General features: G+C 41.7%; 1 protein-coding gene across 2 annotated transcripts in view; it reads right to left on the bottom strand.

The window, feature by feature from the left end:
* SYT1 (synaptotagmin 1) overlaps nucleotides 1–22,610 on the bottom strand; it is a 339,802-nt gene that overhangs the window by 67,015 nt on the left and 250,177 nt on the right. Inside the window, exons 5-7 of one of the 2 annotated variants that reach the window (XM_035127518.3) lie at nucleotides 18,335–18,457; nucleotides 14,828–14,995; nucleotides 7,705–7,872 (exon numbers count right to left, since the gene is read on the bottom strand). In XM_035127518.3, coding sequence (XP_034983409.1) covers nucleotides 7,705–7,872; nucleotides 14,828–14,995; nucleotides 18,335–18,457 — 459 coding nt within the window. The remainder of the gene's footprint in view (nucleotides 1–7,704; nucleotides 7,873–14,827; nucleotides 14,996–18,334; nucleotides 18,458–22,610) is intronic. The other variant, XM_035127522.3, reaches the window with a different exon arrangement.

Here is a 22,610-nt window from a genome sequence, read left to right as displayed (position 1 = left end):
GGACTCTCAAGAGTCTCCTCCAGCACCATAATTCAAAAGCATCAATTCTTTGGCGATCAGCCTTCTTTATGGTCCAGCTCTCACTTCCATACATCACTACTGGGAAAACCATAGCTTTAACTATACGGACCTTTGTCGGCAAGGTGATGTCTCTGCTTTTTAAGATGCTGTCTAGGTTTGTCATCGCTTTTCTCCCAAGAAGCAGGCGTCTTTTAATTTCGTGACTGCTGTCACCATCTGCAGTGATCAAGGAGCCCAAGAAAGTAAAATCTCTCACTGCCTCCATTTCTTCCCCTTCTATTTGCCAGGAGGTGATGGGACCAGTGGCCATGATCTTGGTTTTTTTGATGTTGAGCTTCAGACCATATTTTGCGCTCTCCTCTTTCACCCTCATTAAAAGGTTCTTTAATTCCTCCTCGCTTTCTGCCATCAAGGTTGTGTCATCTGCATATCTGAGGTTGTTGATATTTCTTCCGGCAATCTTAATTCCGGCTTGGGTTTCATCTAGTCCAGCCTTTCGCATGATGAATTCTGCATATAAGTTAAATAAGCAGGGAGACAATATACAACCTTGTCGTACTCCTTTCCCAATTTTGAACCAATCAGTTGTTCCATATCCAGTTCTAACTGTAGCTTCTTGTCCCACATAGAGATTTCTCAGGAGACAGATGAGGTGATCAGGCACTCCCATTTCTTTAAGAACTTGCCATAGTTTGCTGTGGTCGACACAGTCAAAGGCTTTTGCATAGTCGATGAAGCAGAAGTAGACGTTTTCCTGGAACTCTCTAGCTTTCTCCAGAATCCAGCGCATGTTTGCTATTTGGTCTCTGGTTCCTCTGCCCTTTCGAAATCCAGCTTGCACTTCTGGGAGTTCTCGGTCCACATACTGCCTAAGCCTGCCTTATAGAATTTTAAGCATAACCTTGCTAGCGTGTGAAATGAGCGCAATTGTGCGGTAGTTGGAGCATTCTTTGGCACTGCCAAAGAATGCTCCAACTACCGCACAAGTGCTAGTGTAGGAAATGCAAAAGGCAAACACAAAGTTCCACAATCCAGAGTATTGCTTTAGTTTGCAAAAGTGGGGTAGCCTTCCTGTGGTTTGATGCTTTACCTACAGAACAAATAGTTTTCATTACCTCGCCTGAAGTTCTTGGGGTGGGTTATCATCTGCCCATACATAAATAAGAAAAATAAAAAGTTAAATAAGACTGGATCACAGTGTTCTCTCCTAATTTGTTTTTTTCTTGGTCCCTTTCCCACAGCTCCCTCATTCAAGCTTTTTCCAGCCTGCTGCTTAATCTGCCCTCCACTAGTGAACTGCTGTCTTTCTCCTGCTCCATTTTCATCAATTCTTTGCCTAGCTTCAGGGAGTCTGACTCTCCCTGAAGCTATGCGACACACACAGCAATTATGTATAACATTAACAAGGCTGAATGGAGGAAGGTTAGAACGATGTTGTCATGACTTACAGCTCATGTGACCTCTCCTATACAATTTTCACCAGCCATCCTACAGACTGGAGACGTTCTTTCAAGCTCTTGCAAAGCCTAACAAATACTTTACACAGCACTTCTTATCTTCTAAAGTGCTTCACCAACATTGACTTACTAATCGGCTGTTCTGTAGGGAAATGGGGAAAAGTCATGAAGCTGGTTTTTAAATTTGCTTGGGTCACGAGATACAGAAGGAAGCCTCTTATGTCTCATTAAAACCCCATCCTTTGATTTTATCCCTGACCCTTTTAAGGAGAGAGGGCTGAGAAACAGACTGAATTTTTAGTTAGTGCAATGAAGAGGGCAACAGCTTGTCAGATGCTTCTTCCTGTTCCATAGCCGCTCATTAAAACTCTGCGTTATTATGTACAACAACAGAATTCTGTGTAAAGAGCAGTTAAGATAAAGACTTAAGAGAGAAGATGGACCAAGGTCAGTTTAGGTGATTAAGCAAGTGGTCATGACCATCATTAATGGAAGCTAAAATATGCTTCTACCCTCAGGGGTCACAACCAAACTATTTCAAGGATTAATTTCCCCATCATTAATTGCCAGCTTTCTTATGATTCTCTATCAGCGAAAAGTTTTTTTTTTAAAAAAAAAAATAAGTGAAAACTTGTCATAACAATTTGTATTATTATTACTGAACAGACTGTCTGCAAATTTGGCTTTCTGTGACAAACGTTACATTCTGCAATTAAAATAAAGATAAGTCTGTTTTTTAAAAAAAATGTCTTGGCAGTAATTAAACATAATTACACTTGTACCGTTTTGGATGGGATCCAGTTGCTTAGGGTTTTAAGTCTATTTTAATCATGCTTTTTTCTGGAATTAGTGGGACAGGTTGTGGTACCATGAGCACTAACAAGACAAGCACGTGCCCATCAATGCACATCTGGCCTAATTAAACCCTGTTTCCATTTTTGCTGTGTTTTACTTGGTATCCTTAGGATATTGAAGCGTTACAATAAAGACTTGCCATCTACCTATGCGAGCCATGAACCAAAGACATTTCAGCACAGACTGGGAAAATCGCAGCAGAACTTCCATAGCTGAAATAAATAAAAAAATTCCTTCAGTAGCACCTTAAAGACCAACTAAGTTTATATTTTGGTATGAGCTTTCGTGTGCATGCACACTTCTTCAGTATCTGAAGAAGTGTGCATGCACACGAAAGCTCATACCAAAATATAAACTTAGTTGGTCTTTAAGGTGCTACTGAAGGAATTTTTTTATTTTGCTTCGACTCAGACCAACACGGCTACCTACCTGTAACTGAAATAAATAAGATTTCTAAGCCACAGACTCATAGGAGAAACATCTATATTACAATAACTTGGCCTAAGGTGGAATTCATAGCAACAAATATTTGTCTAGACTGTTTAACTGATAACATTGCAGTGTGTCCTATGATATTATTGTGGAGAAGCTGGTAAAATGTGGGCAGGATGAGGTAACTACCGGTATTAGGTGGATTTCTGGCTAGCTGACTGACCAAACCCAAAGAGTGCTCACTAATGGTTCTGGGCCCACTGTCATTCAGCATCTTTATAAATGACTTGGATGAAGGTATTGATGGGATGCAAATGACACCAAACTGGAATGGAATCACACAGAAGACAGAAACAGGATTCAATACGGCCTTAACAGATTAGAGAACTGGGCCAAAACTAACAAAATGAATTTCAATAGGGACAAATGTAAGGTTCTACATTTAGGCAGAAATAACCAGCTGCACAAATATAAGATGGAGGGGGCACCTGGATTGCCTGTACTGCATGTGAAAAGGATCTAGTAGACCACAAGCTTAACATGCGTCAACAGCAGTGCCGGCTCTAGGTAGACCCCCGGTGGCGCAGTGCACCATGGCGCCTGGGCGATCAGGGGGCGCTGAGGGGCGCCCCAGCAAGTGGGGAGCTGCGCGGCGGCCTCCCTTTTCCCTCTGCCAGCCGCGCCGCTCACGGGAGAGCAGGGAGCAAAGCAAGCGGAGCAGGGGCACTAGGACCCTGTTCCGTCTGCAGAGCCCACCTTCCGGCGCTTGTCGGCATGGCCCATATGGCTTCTTGCCAGCGCTGATCTCCAGGCGCTGCTGCCGCTGCCGCTGCTCCGGTGCCGCTCCGGCTCCAGCTTTGCCTCGGGCCGGCTGGAAGCATGTGTAGAAGGCGGCCAGGCTAGCAGCCAGCAGCGCGCCCGGCTCAGCTCCAGCTCTGGCTCCTGCCGCGGCAGTGGCTCTGGCTGCGCTGCTGCCGGCGCCGCAGTAGAGCCCCACGAGCGAGGCCACGGGCACCACCGAGCCGTCGGGCGCCCTAGCGCCTCACCCAGCAGCTCGGCCAGCGGTGCCGCGGCGGCAGCGCAAGGCGATGAAGACATCACCACCGAGCCCCACGCAGCTCCCGCCGCCACCGCCAGGGGGGGGGTCAACTCTGGGAAAGGGGGGCACCAGAGGGATCGCACCAGGGCGCCAGGTATGCTTAAGACGGCCCTGGTCAACAGTGTGATGTAACAGCAAGAAATAAATAAAAAGCTAATGCTGTTCTAGGCTGTATGAACAGAACAATGGTGTCCAGATCAAGGGAAGTAATACAGTGGTACCTCTAGTTACGAATAACTCTACTTACGAATGTTTCTACTTACGAACGGAGCTCCGTCTGCCATCTTGGATGCAGTTTAGATAGGATTTTTTCTACTTACAAATTTTTAGATAGGGTTACGAATTTTTTCTCCCAATGCATTCCTATGGGATTCGACTTACAATTTTTTTTAGAATTACGAATGTGCATTCGGAATGCATTAAATTTGTAAGTAGAGGTACCACTGTAGCTCTGTTCTGCCTTGGCCAGACCACAAATGGAGTACTGTGACCATTCCTGGGCACCACAGTTTAAGAAGGATATTGACAAGCTGGAACATGTGCAGAGGAGGGCGACCAAGTTGAAACCAAGCCTTATGAGGAATGGTTGAATGAATTGGGTATGTTTAGCCTGGTAAAGAGGACGCTGAGAGGAGATAAGAAAGCCATCTTCAATTGTCATATGGAATATGGAGCAAGCTTGTTTCAATCAATGGATTCCACCTAAGGAAGGAGATTCCACATAAACATCAGGAAGAACTTTCTGATGGTAAGAGCTGTTTGACAGTGGAATGGACTCCCTTGGAAGGTGATGGATTCTCCTTCCATGGAGGCTTGTAAGCGGAGGTTGGATGGTCATCTGTTATGGATGCTCTCTAGTTGAGATTGCTGCACAGGGGTTTGGACTAGATGATGCTTAGGGTCCCTTCCAACTCTGTAATTCTATGAAAGATGCACAAGGAGCCCCAAGCATGAAGTTTCCAGCAGAACATATTCAGCATGAGATAGGGTCTGCTGCAGGCTCTGAATTATTGGAGGTGAAGTGTGCAGACTGAAATAATCTCAAAATAGCAGCAACAGGTCAAGGTTTACATCAGTCCTGAAGATCACAAAATATTGCATAAGATAAGAGGTTTGCTAAACTGCAAGACGAAATCAAAGTTTTCTTTTAAAAGTAATGCTAAATTATTCTAACCTAGCACACTTGCTTTCAAGAAAAGAATTCATCAGGCATAAAGAAAAACAAACCTCATCTAACTTTCCAGTTAATCACTAAACAATGGCAATTCCCCACATTTATTGGTTGCTCACTTGAGTGCGTCAAGCACATAATCAGAAAGATGCTAAGAAACAAAAACAACAACAACATTGAAGGCTTACTTCATTTATCATGGAAAACATTTATTGCATGAATTCCATCATCCAACAGGCACATCATTTTCTGAAACAAGAAAGATTTCCAAACATAGCAGAGGATGCCGAGCTATACTTCTGCACTGACTGCAGTCAGGATTATTATTACAGTATTATTATTTGCAGTGGAAACCCTCCCCTGTTCTTATCATTGCTGGAATGAAGCTATGACTCATAAGTCTACAGTGTATGTGACTTACACTTTAATGCACAGGTGTTCATTGGCACGGGAAGACACTATACCAGAGAACACGACCGGGACCAGCACAACAATCGGAACCATGAAGAGCTCTGTGCTTTTATTATGTCAAATGAACAGAGGTTTTGACAAAGAGGAATAACCACGTATACTGCAGCATTAGCTTTCTGTCAGTGCAATCCTACACAGGTCTGCTCAGAAGCACAACTCATTAAGTTCAAACGGAACTTAAGCCCATGTAACTGCATAAAGGATTTCAGCTGAAGCTCCACGTGTAGCATAGTAGCTAAGCAGCAGAGCTCCTAGTCAGGAAGTACTTGGTTCAAATCCGGCCTCTGCCGTAAAGCTGCAGGCTGTCCTTAACCCAGCCCTTCTCTCTAAGCCCCCATCCCTCTAGCATTTTCAGAAGGTTTTCAGAAGAGAACAGGGGTTTCTCTTGTTTGTATTGTGGTATGGAGAAGGTAAGAAAAAGCAGGAGTCTCTCTGCTGCTTTCTTTTAAGAAAATCTTCTCCAAACAGCTGTAGGAGTGACAAAACTTTGCCTCTTTTCCAAGTCCTCTGGCAAGCATGCAGGGCTTGGGAGAGAGAAAGGGTTACATCTATGTGCAGGGAGGAATGGACGAGATAAGAACCAGCAGGAGAAATGCCTGCTTTTTATTTTCTGATGCAAACAAATCTCCATGCGAGGGAGCTTCCAGCCTTTCTCTAATTTTGAGGTGGCATTCAATCACATACTCACATACTCACAAATTCAAGTTGAGCAATTAAAGTTAATTTTGGTGCTCTTGCACAACAAACCTGTTTCTCTCCCCCACTCTGCTCCATCAGACTTTTGCAAGAATATAAAAAATAATAATCAGGAAAATGCATGGGAATACATGGGTTAACATTTTCTTCACACAAATGAATCAGATAGAATGCTAATTAAATAGCTGATTTTTGTCTATCCTTCCTTCGAAACCTAGGCCAACATAGCAGGATTAATACTCAACAGTCATCTGGCAGCCACCTGAGAAAGCACAAGCCCTTTTTTTGGTTGCTAGAGGGCTGGAGAGAGAGGCAAAAGCCCCATTAACTATGAACCCCTAAACCAAGCAAGTATTAGAAATCACCCCAGAATTGGCCCTACTAAACATCTTCCAAGACAACAATGCCCACTTACACCACAAAGAACTCATAACCCACCTACTCTCAGCAGCCCGAAACATCATAACCAGACACTGGAGAGACCTGTCGGGAGTAAGCATGGACCAATGGTACCAAATAGTATGGGAAACAGCCTTACTAGAAAAATTAACCAATAAACTGAAACTGACAAGGGGACAAATAGAAGAAGATGCCTTCACCCCAGTATGGCTCCCCTTTATCACATACACAACCCAACAAGACAATGACAAAAATCCACCAACAGCATGCAAATCAATATGGCTAACCTGATCCAAAACACCCACCCACCCCACTCACACATGAAGACAAAGATCACCACAGCCAACCACAAATGAACAGCCACACCCTAGGCCAACCCCAACCTCTCTCACCACCAAAGGAACACAACTGAACAGCAGAGAACATGCACAAGCAACGCTGACACAAACCCCCACATATATTAAGTAAAATAGAAACATCGCCACCCAACCCCAACCCCACTCAGGTTTTGTGATTCTGCCTACAAGTGTGTAGTGACACATCAAATCAGTGTTCAGAATTAACATCCTCCAAAAATCAAAATGGCAGAATCTCCCTCAAACCTGAACATCTCTGACCTACGGTAAACTTTTCTTTTACCCAAACATCCTCCAAAAAGCTTCTGTCTTTCTTCTCTCACCTACCCCTATCCCTCATTATTATTTGGTTACTGAGGGTGGAGGACAGTGTGGTTTTAGTGTTACAAAGGTGCAAGAAGTATGCAGTGAGGTGATAAATAAAACAAGGATACTGAACAGATCTCAAAATTGTTGTTGTTTTAATTCAGGCATCCCCAAACTTCGGCCCTCCAGATGTTTTGGACTACAATTCCCATCTTCACTGACCACTGGTTCTGTTAGCTAGGGATCATGGGAGTTCTAGGCCAAAACATCTGGAGGGCCGCAGTTTGGGGATGCCTGTTTTAATTTATTCTGGCAGAATATTTTCTAAGTGTTTATGAGCTACGGTACTTTATTCCCTCAGATTAACAGGAGTCAAAACAGATTATGCATACTACTCTTTTGAGGTTTAACAAATGCCAACAATAGATATGCTTTTCTTACCTCTTCTTTTTCAGCACTTTGCAAATCCCGCCACTCCTCAGTCACATGACCAAAATCCACAGTGTTCATGGCCACCTTGTACTCCCCAATGATATCATGTTTGGAGAAGCGGTCAAAGTCATATACCGCCATCACTAATGTTTTTCCTCCCAGTTCAGAATACGGCACCTGTATTTTTTATTTTATTTTTTACAAAAAAATAAAACAGAAACAAAATAAGAGAATGAGAAAATACCAGGTTCTGTAGCCTATGCAGTAAATATGCTTTCACTGCAATGCAAATCCATTCCTTTGTTTTATCAGCTGTCATTCCCTTTATATTGAACTAGGGGGGGAAATATGACACACAATTTCTCAGAGAGTCATCTGATGCACTGGTTTGTAATAGCAGACTAGAGCATTCTACAGCACAATGTGGTAGCTCTCTCATCACTCTGCAGCATTTGCCCTGAGTTCTTAAAGTTACGTCTCCAACGTGAAACTAAAGACCAATTATTTGCCCCACAGATACATGAGTTTTCGATACTGCAGAATGCTTCTCTCAATAAATCATGCTGTCACTTTCCAAAAAACAGCAGCCTACAGACTGATGGAAAAGCACTGGCTTTCGATGTCTGACACAGAGAAATTAGAGACTAGGCAGTTTTCTTCCAGCACAATCCTCTCCTTGCCAACTGAGAGGCAAGTCCCACTGAGCTCAATAGGGCTTAATCCCAAGTAAGTGGTCATAGGGAAGCAACCTGAAAGAGGCTTTATTCTTTTACAGCCCCCCATATCAGGATTCTGCTTTTCATCAAATGGATATTGAAGCTCATCCTACAGCATGATATATTGCTATAAATGTTGGCAGCAGAAGGCCAGGTTCTGGCTAATTTCCCACCTGTTCTGATGTGTTATGGGCAGATGCTTTAGGTTAGGAAGAGGATCATTAGTCATGGTTTTTTTTTCATATTCATGGGAAGTGATGCAGCTGAAGTATCACTTCTTTAGTTGGCTGGAAAAACCGAGCAAAAAATGTTGGATCTTGGGTGGAGACCTGACCGTTCTTAATAAAATCATTATCATTAATATTTCCATATAGGAATGCTTCCATATGTATCTGTAAATCTCTCTCACACTGTTACTCAAGTTTCTTAAAAGGGGAGGGGAATTAAAGCGAAGTGAAATGGCTGAGCATTTCAATCTGCCTTGGTCCTTTGCAAAACTGTCTAGCTGTCATGTCTTTTCAAAAGAACCTGTGTTTCATTGGCCCTCCTCTCATTGTGCTAGTTCCTGAAAAGTTGTGAAGAAATCTTCAGGTTAAAAGACACATCCATTAAGGCAAAAGGTTGGGGAGGGGGAGTGCTGCACACATTAACTTGTATCCTGACATTATACAACGACTCTAGCACAATCCATTTATATTAATATGCTGATCTGAAGGGGCCATTGAATGCATCACCAAAAAAGAGGTCAAAAGAAGATAAATATCTGCATACAATTTGTCTATGCTAATTTATATGTATAGATTCATATTCAAAAATAATTACTATAAATTAAATAGAAATGCAATACTTCTCAACGTAGTGGAGAAGGCTATATGATCTGCATGCCTGCTCAGTCTGCTGTCCCGGTACTAACTGGGCCCCCTGCTTATTCCCCCTTCTCATGCTTCTTTATCTTTAAACTGGACTTAGATAAAAGAGCCCTCCAACAGAGAAGTGTTCCTTCTAAAGTGGGATGCACAGCTGTCCTAATTTATCCCTATTTTTAAGCCATATGCTTGATTATAAAGAGGTGGGAAAAGCTTCACACTTCACTGGTGACTTTTGGGGTCATTGTTGTTACATTTTCTTTTAAGAGTATCTGAACAAAACATTAAATTAGCCTCCCTGAAGACTCTTTGTGCTGTATAAACTTTTACCTTTTTATGGATTTACTGCCAAGGTGCTGTATAAAGCAACTTGGATAGCTTTAAAAGAGGACTGGACAAATTAGAACTGGACAAATTAGGAAGGACAATGGCTACTAGGCGTGAAGGCAGTATTCTGCCTCAAATGTCAGAGGTATTATGCACCTGGATACCAGTTGCTGGGAACCACAGAATGCTGTTGTGATCATGTCCAGCTTGCAGGCTTTCCACAGGCACCTGGTTGGCCACTGTGAGAACAGGATGCTGGGCTAGATGGTAATTGGCCTGATCTAGCAGGAAGTACATTATTCTGTGTATTTCAGAAGTTCAGGCTGCAAGGGCCACTATTTCTGTAACCAAGCTGGCACCATACACTCACAAGTGTGAGATATAGACATGCTCAGAAGAACCTCAAAGTACGCAGAAGTGCCAGAGTATTAGGAAGAAACTTAACTAAACAACCCCCAAAACAGTCTGGTGAGAACTCAACCAGAACACAGACAGTTTTTGATGTGGGGTTTGAATGCAGTGGGTGGGACCTAAACAGAAGCACTCCGCACTTCAACTGTCTGTTACAGGTCCCACTTGCATGATAATAATTTTGCAGATCTGCTAACACAAATAATTTTTGCTTTTACCACTGCCAGCCACCATATTGTATTTGTTCACAATATTACAATTTATGCTGCAATCCTGGAAATAAGACCTGCAGAACTCAGTAGGGCTTACTTCTTAGTAGACATGTATAGGGTTGGTTACAGGTGGGTAGCCGTGCTGGTCTGATGTAGTCAAAACAAAATTAAAAAAATCCTTCCAGTAGCACCTTAGAGACCAACTAAGTTTGTCATAAGTATGACCTTTCATGTGCATGCACGCTTCTTCATACACGAAAGCTCATATCTATGACAAACTTAGTTGGTCTCTAAGGTGCTACTGGAAGGATTTTTTAAATTATGTATAGGGTTGCTCAGTAAAGCCAATCTAATTATCAACCATATGGCCAAATGGGAGTCCTGCAATATTATTGCAATGACCATCAATTATGACTACAGCATTGATGTGGGTGAGTTTCACCTGTACTGCCACCTGCCTTTTTTTATCCAGGGACTCAGGTGGGTGCTCATGAAGCCCTTCTGTGCGTTCGACACAATGCATGTGATTAACATAGGCACAGAACTCTTGGGGTTGATTTTTTACTTTGATGACCTATGACAGCAGGCCAGAAATCACACAGGCTGCAGATATAGAAAGCTTCGGCCTCCAGAGGCATCACAGAAGTGTTTGAAGGTTCCCTCCTGGCTGAACACTTTATTCTGAATTGCACTTCACTTTTCAGATGCTGATGGTTCAAAAAGAAGCACATTCTCCTGGCACTCTAAGTCAAGATATAAACCCAGGGGTGAAATTCCTTTTAGTACTCCAGCTTTTAATATGTATGATCATAAATGTATTAATTAAAAGCAGCTCTATCATCTGAGAAGCTGATGAATCACTTTTTATTTTTTTAAATGCTTTAAGGAGATAAGAGCAAAAAGGAATTCCTATTTGTGACTCAGGAGAAATGTATGAGTGGCCCAAATACTACATGGCTACTTCTGTAATAGCTAATGCAGAAGACTAAAGAGATCTGGCACAGAATTTGTGCTTCTATTATGCACACAGTGACAATTGTCATAATTGCTTGCTAGAAGATGACAACAAGATACGTTTTATGGTGCTCCACCCCTGAACAAATTAGCCATGACATGGAACGTGATAAATATTAATGGACATTCCTGGGTTAACGAAATATGAATGTTCAAGATGGGTGGGCATGATCCAAAGCTCCACAGAACATCAGTAAGACTAGGGGTTGCTTACAGTGCAATCCTAAGTATGTATCATTAAGCAGTGTTGCCATATGGCCGGAATTCTCTGGAAATAGCTGGAATATTGCAGTCGGAAGCAGTGTCTGGGCAGAAATTGCTAAAAAATGTTTGGGAAAATCTGGACATATGGCAACCCATATGCAACCCATGTCAGCAGTGTCATTTTTTGCCTTTAAAAATACTCTTTTTTTGTGTTTGCAATTTTGCCAAAAAAGCTCAGCAACTTTGCTCAACAACTTTTGTGTCTGGATTTTCACAACATGGCACGGTCTATAGAGGATTGCAGTCTTAATATCTTGTATATGTGGGAATGGTCTCTGTATGTCCATGGCTGGACAAAGCACAGACTCCTGTATGAGTTCCTGTATGAGCACCCAAAATATAAATGGATTTAATCCATTGAGATCTTTATTCAGTAAAATGGAGCTACTGTAAGAATACTGCATTGTTTGGTGAACTGTGAAAATTGTGTGGCGATCAGTACGTGCCTTGACTGATTCAGTTTATTTTATCTCTTCTCTTAGGCCATAACACTTTGGTTTGCCCATAACACTAGACCAAACCATGGCTCAATATGAATGTGTGAGCATGCGGACTCCTGGAAAGGAGATCACAGCTGCTCTGCTTCTCCTGGATCACTCTGCTGCTGCATTGCACTATGCTAAGGCATAGAACCCAGGCTCACAGATTAGCTTCCCCCAAACTAACTATGGCCTGCAACTATGGTTTGTCTCATGATATATGGCTTGTGGCTTGTCCAGGAGAGCTAAACCATGAGTCCAGGTTTTTGACAAGATGCTAAACCAAACTATGCCTTGGCTTAGCACTGCAATAGAATGACTAGACAGGAGCAAATTGGTCACAGGCTCATCTCTGGTAGCCTCTTTTGGTTTGGGCTGAGCATAATGTGTGCACAGGCCATTGGAGATGTTAACCCCTGCCTTTTGCTTTGGGCACCTGAATCTTAAAAGTAACGGTTTTGCTTCATTTTAAATAAACTCAAAGGAAAAACTCAGTAAAAAGAGTTTCTTCTCCCTCCCCACACAAATGGGAAAAAATGGATTGTTTTTATGAACATCTTCAAGAGAAAACGGCTTATGTCTGCAGTAGTGTCAGAGGCCTCTAGGGATGTCTTTCTTGTTGAGTGATTACATAGCCTCAATCTCTTATTGTCCCTGCTTTCAAACTGGAGCTGTCATTATAAGACTAAGTATACCAAGGGAAAGGCCTATAGCGATTGAAGTGCAGTGGACATTTAAGATGAAAACCCTTCAAAGGATGTTCAGCTTTGCTGTTGTTATATTGCTGGAAACTTGGTTCTGAGTTTGGTTCTGAATTTTTTGGACAGCATTGCACAGCATTCTAATATGTGTCTGACTTCCTCTCTCCATCTCCACTCATGTTTAGGTGTTTGAATGAACATGCCATAATGACAAGATAATTCCTTTAGGTGAAAGGATCAGAGGAAAGAGAGAGCCAAGCTTCCGTTACAGTGTCCCTCCCCCACTCAAAGAAACTGGATGTGTTCCATACTCAATTTTTCATTCTGTTCTTCTTTTCGTTTTGTTCTGCAATCCCAAACAACTTCACTAGGAAGTAAGCCCCACTGAACACAGCAGGACCAATTTATGAATAAACATGCATATAATTGTTCTCTGATCCTACTGAAACATGAATAAGAATAAGAATTTATTATTTCTGCCCCGCCCATCTGGGTGGGTTTTCCCCAGCCACTCTGGGTGGCTTTCAACAGAACATTAAAAATAGAATAAAACTTCCCTAAACAGGGCTGTCTTCAGATGTCTTCTAAAAATCAGATAGTTGTTTATTTCCTTGACATCTAGTGGGAGGGAGTTCCACAGGGCAGGCGCTACTACCGAGAGGGCCCTCTGTCTTGTTCCCTATAACTTCACTTCTCGCAGTGAGGGAATTGGAAGTGCCAGAAGGCCTTCGAAGCTGGACCTCAGTGTCCGGACTGAACGATGGCGGTGGAGATGCTCCTTCACGTATACTGGGCCAATGCTGTTTAGCGCTTTAAAGGCCAGCACCAACACTTTGATTTGCGCTTGAAAACGTACTGGGAGCCAATGTAGGTCTTTCAGGACCCGTGTTATATGGTCTCGACAGTTTAGACATGCATGTTTCTTGACTTCTTCCCCCAGTTGTGTCAAAGTCTCAGCTATCAGCCTGTCTAGAAAATGTCCAATTTAAAGCTTCAAAGGCACAGAGGGCTACCCATTTTCTGCAAAGATTAGGGTAGAAACTTAAGAGAGTGATCTGTGTGGAGGCTGAGAGAATGAGGAAGCCCTTTCTTTGTCTCTCATCTGTACCATGAACTCACTGAATAACTTTAGGCAAGGCATCCCCAAACTTTGGCCCTCCAGATGTTTTGGACTACAATTCCCATCATCCCTGACTACTGGTCCAGTTAGCTAGGGATCATGGGAGTTGTAGGCCAAAACATCTGGAGGGCCGCAGTTTGGGGATGCCTGCTTTAGGCTTTAGGGTAGTGCCTGTGGAGTGTTTTGAACACTGCCAAGTACTGTTATTAGTAATAGTAAAGCAATAGGGAAAATGTGCTCCTATGAGAGTGGAAAAAATTAGCAGTGTCTCCAAACTGGTGGGGGACCTTGCGGGCACAAGAGTTTAAAAGCAATTTTTCTCTTCCCTCCACAGCCCCCTATAAATCCCAGAAGGTTGCCAGATCCTCCAATACAGTGTGGGAGGTTGTGCTTTCCACCAGCACTTCATGATATATTATTTTAAAGGAGGATGTTGTTGGTTCATAAGAAAAAAAATCTAAAATATACAATCAGGAATTGTCATTATTAGGTGACCAACTAATTTTTGCTAGATCATAGATAGTGAAAAATAGAGGCCTCTTAGCACTGGTGTCCTAGCACTGTTTCCAAGTGGATAAGCCACACAGCTTTTCATTTTGCTCATCAATGGTGGTCTGCAGCAGCATTTCATCCCATCTCATTCATGGCAGATACCTCCCACCCTCTGGAATGGGCTTTGGCTCTTTAGCAAAGGCAGCTTTCCAGGAAATCTAAAGAGTCCATGCTAAAGTTCCCTTCCTCACAGGGAGTTTCAGCCAGACTCAAGGTCAGATTCATGAAAAGATGCAAAACAGCAGAGCTCTGAGGCTACAGTTGAATTATTCTCCTGGTAATAATCCTTTGTCCTTTACATTTTTCACTGCAGGGCAATCACTGGAATGGCTCCAAAAGAGAAAAGGCCATTGTTGCCGTGGGTCACCAATTAACCAGGACATAAGCAATTCTGTGACTGGGAAAGAGATTAACCTTTAGTATACATAGCAAACAAAGGAAAGGGTGCCATGTAATTATCAAAAGAATACCTTGAATGTAAATGACTCATTGAAGACAGGGTTAAGAGTTTTCCTGTGAACTTTTGTTTCATATTTCTTCTTCTTATCAGGAAGCAGGAAAACCTTCACGTAGGGATCAGATGTACCACCCATATCTAAAGCAGGCAGTTCTGCAGCCTGAATAATCCCAACCAAAAGCTGAAAGCAGAGGGAGAAGCAAGTGAGAAAGAATCAGCAGAGCAGAATATTCAGCAAGCATTTACCAAAGAGCTTGCAAGTGCCTTTTCTCCTGATGTCTCTCTCTATAAATACATGTACACAACAATATGGTTGCACACAGTTACATGCTGCGCCCGCAGACACACACACACACACACACACACACACACACACAGAGTTCTCCTTTTAAAAAGCACAAAGCATTCTAAGAAATGCAGATTTGAAAAAAGGTGCATGATTCTTTAAAAAACAACAACATCCAAACCCCAATTACAGCAGCCTCAGACTTCAAGAAGCTGTTTTTAAGCAGACAAGAGGCATTTAAACTGCTGCTGATTAGAGCTATATATGGATTTTTACATTTTATTTGGCAATGCCACTATCAAATAGCTCCCTAACAGGTTATTTTACTGGGGCCTTTTTTTTTAAAGGACTCTGCAATTTAAAATGTATTGTTAAATAATCTTACAATACATAATTACTAAGAGTTAAATTTATATACGTAAAAGGGAAGGATTCTTTACCAGATGATTAACTATGTATCTTACACTCACCCGCTATATAAGTTAACGCTAAAACCAAACCATGGTTCAGCATGAAACATGTGGGCTCCTGGATGGCAAAAGATGGTTCTTGTTTCATGCATCTGTGGGATTAAAACTCTCTGGCACAGGAACATGGATCTGCCTTATATTAAGTTAGACTACTGGTCCATCCAGGTCAGTATTTTCTACACTGCCTATCAGCAGCTCCCCGGGATTTCAGGCATACTTAGACCTATCTGGAGATGCCATAGATTGAACCTGGGGTGCTCCACCAGTGAGCTGCGACCCTTCCCAGAACCCTGGACTATGTAGCTATAGTAGTTGGCTGCTGTCCTTTTCTCCACTCAATTCTGGTGCTCTCCACAAAGGAAGGCAAAATAATAATAATAATAATAATAATAATAATAATAATAATAATAATAATTTATTATTTATACCCTGCCCATCTGGCTAGATTTTCCCAGCCACTCTGGTCGGCTTACAACAGAAAAATGAAATAAAATAATCTATTAAACATTAAAAGCCTCCCTAAACAGGGCTGCCTTCAGATGTCTTCTAAAAATCTGGTAGCTGTTTTTCTCTTTGACATCTGATGGGAGGGCGTTCCACAGGGCGGGCGCCACCACCGAGAAGGCCCTCTGCCTGGTTCCCCGCAACTTGGCTTCTCGCAACGAGGGAACTGCCAGGAGGCCCTCGGTACTGGACCTCAGTGTCCGGGCAGAACGATGGGGGTGGAGATGCTCCTTCATGTATACTGGACCGAGGCCATTTAGGTCAGCACCAACACTTTGAACTGTGCTCGGAAATGTACTGGGAGACAATGTAGATCTTTCAAGACCGGTGTTATGTGGTCTCGGCGGCCGCTCCCAGTCACCAGTCTAGCTGCCGCATTCTGGATTAGTTGTAGTTTCTGGGTCACCTTCAAAGGTAGCCCCACGTAGAGCACATTGCAGTACAGTATGGTCTCTTTTTTGCCTGCCCAGTTGTGTTCCATTTATAAATGGGATATAAAGTGACTTCATGGGATCACTCAGTAAGTACCGCAGGCTGACTGAAGGCTTACCTGCATGGGTACTGCAAGTGCAATGTAAATGAGCAACTGGTTTGAACACAGGTACACAGGAAGCTGCCTCATACTGAGTCAAGACTATTGGTCCATCTGGCTATGTACTGTCTATAGTTTTAATTGGCAGTGACACTCCAGAGTTTTGGGCAGGGGCCTCTGTCAGGCTTACTAGGAGATGCTGGGGACTTAACACCAGCCTTTCTGCATATGAAGAAACTGCTCTTCCACTGAGCTATGGCCCTGAGAGTCACACCAGAGGAATATGGGCTTGCCTGTCAGTGTCAGGCTTTTGTTTCTATGTTGATTGTGTTTTGTGTTTGCTGGTTGAGTCTAGTATCAGGAATATATTATACCACATTAGCCACCCAGGAGCCACAAGATCAGTTTGCCTGCCTGCGACATTGAGCTAGCCAAAAGGGAATGTAATTCAATTTTTTAAAAAAGAAAATAATTCTCTCTAGAATGGAGTCATGATGCTCCAGGGAGTATTTTGGTGATCTTGTTCCAATTTCCCAACAATGAGTAGTAATTGGATTTCCTGGCCATGGATCTTTGTGTTCTTGCTTTTTCTCATCCATCCCATGAAAATTGTTAAGAGCCCAACAGGGGAATATAATTTCTGAACAATGGCAGCAGAAGAAATTATGAAACCGTAAATAAATGCTAGTGAGCACCTTAGTTATACTTGGAGCGCTACCAAAGATCTACTGGCAAAAAATTAATCTTTTTTGGGGGGGGGGAATCACCAAGCCAATGTTCTAGAGTCAAAATAGCATTCTTTTTAATAAAATCCAGGACAACTTTTGTTCATCTTCTGAGGAAGGTTTTATCTATTTCTTACAAAAGATTTCAGCTTCTCTAGTCCCTCGCCTGCTTAACATCCACTATTCTTTGAAGATTTAAAAGTTCCACACTGATTTCAAGAGCTCTTAGTGCTGCAGAGTGGTCCACTAGAGATCTAAAACACAGGATACTTTTGTATGTGTGTTTGCTCTTTCAAGTCTCTGTGTGTGTTTGTGTGTACCTCTTTATTCTTTGACTGGTGATTTCTTTTATGCTGCTCTTTGAAGGACAATGAACGATGTGGGAGTTACTTGAAAAGGTACGTAGAATATTAAATAAAGTTTTACTGTTGAGGCAGAAAGATTGAAGACACACCAGGGATCGGTGCTGGCTTTACACTGTATGTCTTCCTTAGGTGCCAAAAGTGTCAAAGGGGAACTCCCATCATGAATTTACTGAGTTAGTATGTTGATGTGACACACTCATAGCAGGGACAAACAGAAAATAAGAGTAGTTATCTCCCTACAGTAGGCAATTCTTTCTCTTAGGTCAGATCCCCACCGTGCATTTAAAGCACAAGGACACCACTTTAACAGTCATGGCTCCCCACACAGAATCCCGTGGATGGAAATTGTGGGTCTGTGAGGGGAACAGGGGTTTAGAATGCCTGTGGAAAGTAAATGCCTGCAGCAGCATTTCCACAACACCATTTAAAATTATGAGTAAAATGAGAACATGTGTATGTGTAAAGATATAGATATATTCTTATCCAATTGTGTTTGCCTTTGAGTAGAAGAGACTTTGGTGTAGAACAGAGTTTGCCCCTCCCCCCGGGAAATAGATCTGGGGTGCACCTGTGGGAGAAATGCATTACTCTCCCCCCCCCGACTCACACAACACACTCTGATCACACTTATTTCAAACCTGATTGTTCTGAAAGTCGTAATCCAAGGAATACTGAATTTTCCCTAATTTTTCCTCCTCTTTTGCTTCTTCTTTTTCTTCTCCATCTGTCAGCCCTGTTTCAGCATCGTCATCCTTTAAGGCCTGCAAAAAACAGGGGCAACAACAGTAGTAATTAATATGGCTACTGTACTTTCCAAGCGAAGCCCTGAAAAGCAGGCAGTTGCACTCAACCCTTATAGCGAAAGCCATTAAAAGCAAGCAGGATGGCACGAAGTCATATATGCTGTTGACATATATATATTCAGACTACTTTCGTTGCACAAGAGAAATATCATCGTCAGCAAGCAGCAAGGAAGCAATGGAAAAAGGGGGAGGAAAGTGTCTTTTGAGGGTATTGCAAGCAACAATTGTTTCAAAGCCTGAAACACAAAGAGAATGTCAATGTGTTGTTTCATTTTTATTTTTTTGCAAAATCTTTTATTGAATCAAATTGCTTTGTCCAGAGGCAAGTGTGGATAAACATGCTATTAAAGAGGCAAGGTTGCACAGTCATTCAATTTAAAACAGTTGTGCATGCTGTGAATTATTTGCAGTAAAGCAAAGTGCTTCTGTAGAATTACTGCTATTTTAAATGTTGCTATGTGACTTCTTCATAAAATGAGATGCACAAACATTTCAATTTTTTCTCTCTGCTCATGATGCTTATGGAAGCAAAGATATCACTATGCCATTAGCAAATGCACGGTCACAGAAAAGAAGACCCTTTTCGTTCTCTTTTTCTTTTCAACTGTTCTCAGTTTAAAGCCAGGCTGAACCAACTTGATTTAAATATACCGTACATTGATGTTAACACAATTATGGACAAATTTGTTGGCCAAAACAGCCAACACAGCCAACACAGTTGTTTTAAAAGGTAGCAGCAGTGTTTACCAACAGAGAAAATAACAAACTGAAAGCATTAATTTGTTTGATATTAGAAAGCCCAAGTTTGCATCATATACAATTCCAGAAGAGCATCCTATGTGTGCCTACTGAGGAGCAAGCCTCACTGAGTTCAATGTGTTTTATTCTGAGGCGAGTGTGCACAGGTTTGCATCATAAAGCCCTAATCAATTCAGTTGGCAATTGTACAATGCTTATCTGGGAAACCCTATCAATTAGATGAACTTACCTCTGAGTAGACATAGTTAGGACTGTGATGCAGGACCACCTTTGACAAAAGTAAAATGAATTGCAGCACACTCTCCTCCATTTAACTTTGATGGGAGTTACCCTCATATAAGTCATTATAGGATGTCAGCCTGCCTTAGTCATGGCTAACTTTAGTTGGAGTGAGCATCTCAGCATGTAACGTTTCATTCAAAACAAGTTAAGTGTTTTCTTTGGGTAGGAACTGAACCATCAGTTGCATGATCATATTAAACAAATGCACTTGTCTGCTGTGCCACCATGGAAATTACTTACAGCACAGTGCACAGCAGCAATGAATTAGCACCATCTTGTAACTGCAATTTGAGAATTCAATCCAATCACAAAATTATGCCCTTACCTTTTCCTATTAGAAAATGAGATTAAAACTTTGGAAAGGTAGAGCATATATCCCAAAGTTTGGAGAGATGGGATATAAACTATCCCATTCCCATATAAATAAATAAGAGCCCAACTCAGTTTGCTTTCATATATATAATTATTCTAAGGCCAAAGATCAGATATCCCGCACTTGCTAAATGAATTATACCAAGGAAAAAGGTAGATTAATTCATGTTGGCAGAAGCATGCAGCATGCTGGGGTGGCTGTATTCATTTGACTCATCCAACGTCTGGTTGGTTGTCTTGTTGCTGCTGCCTAACATCACGTAAAGAGGGAGGGGTGATGTGGCAGCGAGGTCAGTGTGGTGCAAACACATTATGTTATTCCCCTAGTTGCATTTGCACTGTGCCAACCTGGATGCTGCCTCACCCCTCTGCCTCCTAGAAAGTGACTGGAGGTCAAATTAATCTGCAACTTATTTTTCCTTATTTCAACTCTAAAATGGTGATTTTCTTGAGTCAAAAGGAGAGTCCCTCTAAACATTTTTTAAAGAAAAAAAGCACTGGTGAGGGATGATGGGAGTTGAAGTCCAATAACATTTAGAGAGTCACAAGATCCCTCTCCGTGGCACAGGTAAAACCATGTCTGGAAGAAAGTAATAAATGAACATGCCAACATAGCTTGACTCCAAGTACTGTGTTGCATATTGATTGTAGCCTTCCTGCATCAAGCAGAAGGATTGGACAGTAGCTTCAGCTGATGTTATAACAGTTATGCTAGAAGTTTGCAGCCATATCCTTGTAAGTAGCAGTGCAGCTGGCAAATATTTTCCTCCCTGGCAAGTGAAAAGCACCAGGAAGAAAACTCAGCAACATACTATCACAGTGGCATAAACGGTGCCAAGTCCCAATGTCCTGATCTAATCAAGAGACATATTTTCTGTAAAATCAAAGTATCTAGCAAGTGAGAACATTTCGGCCTGATGTAATTTTAATGGCTGAGATATTACATCTCCCTCTCCTCTAACACTTTGTGACCTAATAAAAGATCGAGACCATTGCTGCAATTATTCTTCAAGAAATGGGACTAAATTTTTGATAATTTTTCAGTGTCACTGTTCATCACTGATATAATTAAGTCGACTCCTTTCCCAAAGGCTGAGCTTCAGCAAGGATTTTGCTGTACCAATACATTAAATTCAGAGTCATTAAATCAGAACTTATTAGAGTGTTTCTTGGGTTGAATGTTCACCCCTTCCCACTCTTCTTACATGGGGTGGAGGAAATAGCAGCAGAAAATTATAAGGAGACACAGGAGGATTGCTGCAGACTGATAAATTGCAGCAGTGAAAGTTGTGATAGGAAGATGCTTCAAGAAATAATGGACCAAATATTTTCCCAGATGCACCAACATATTTCCAGAAGTCAGTTTAATGCAGTTCGGGGTTGCAGAGGAACTGCCCATGCAATCCTACTAATGCTTACTCAGAGGTAAACCACAATGAGTTCAGTGAGGCTTACTTCTAGTTAAAAAGGCAGAGAAATGCTGTCTAATAAAGCAAATGCGATAAAAAAACCAACAGCACAAGATATGAAGCACACTGTAATTGAATAAGATTGTGATCTTTTTAAAGCCAATAGGAAACAATTTTTTTTCTTATGTTGAGCAGTTTTGGTAACTCTGATTTTATGCAAAAATGAAAGAAAGATATGTACATTATTTTCTGTGCATATCAAAACTTGAGCTTTCTAATACCTTCAGGCTTAGTATATATAGAAAATTGAGGGTGGGGTTTGAAATATAATCCTCCAAAAGAAAGAAATCAATTTGGTTCAGCCTCTTGATGTGTGTCAAAGCTATGTATAAATCTCAGCTGAGGAGGCAGAGCTGTCAGGAGACTAAATATATCAGAGCTTTAGACTAGGTGTGTCCAAAGAGCAAAATAAACCTACCGCAAGTGACAATCCAGAACAGTCATGAGACACAACATAGATAAGGAGGACATAGAAGGAAGAAATAAAAATTAAAACATCCACACACAAAAACATTAGTCAAACCCTGGAGAAATGACCATTTACATAGATTGTACATTTGCTGTTCAACACCTTTACATAATTCAGACTGCAATCCTATGCACAATTTACCTGGGAGTAAGTTCCATTGAATTCAACAGGACTTACTTCTGAGTAAACATGCTTAGGATTGTGCTGTGACTGAACTATGATCATCGACCCTTTACTTAAGCAGTTATTCCGCTAGATACTGATAATATTTTCTATGCACATAAAGTTTTAGGTTACAGTCCTACGCATTCTTACCCAGGAGTAAACCCTTCAAAACACACAGGGACTTACTTCCAAGTAAAAATGTACAGAACTGCATCCTCAGGCTATAATCCTATGCACATAAATAGGAGTGATCCCTATTGGACAAAGAGGGACTTGCTCCTGAATAAACATATATAGGATTACGGTGTTTGCAGACCACAAACCACTTACACCAGAATCCTTGGAAGTACAAAAGCTTACATTTTGATCCTAAATACATTTACGAAGAAGCCTCGCTGATTTTAATTAAGACAGTTGTCAAGGACCCTAGCTCTTGAACTGAGACTACAACTGCAACTATTGTTACAAGGTAAGAGCACTTTCTGCCTGTGTTCATCTCTTTTTTTAAAAAAAAAAAACCAAACTTGTCCAATACATGTATTTATTTCTTTAAAATTAGCATGATTTCTTTAACATTAACAATGTGCAAGACATT

This window comes from Zootoca vivipara, chromosome 9 (assembly GCF_965207765.1).
Source record: "Zootoca vivipara chromosome 9, rZooViv2.hap1.1, whole genome shotgun sequence".
Taxonomy (NCBI): domain Eukaryota; kingdom Metazoa; phylum Chordata; class Lepidosauria; order Squamata; family Lacertidae; genus Zootoca; species Zootoca vivipara.
Note: the sequence above shows the minus strand (reverse complement) of the source record. Positions and strands in the feature narration are given on the sequence as shown.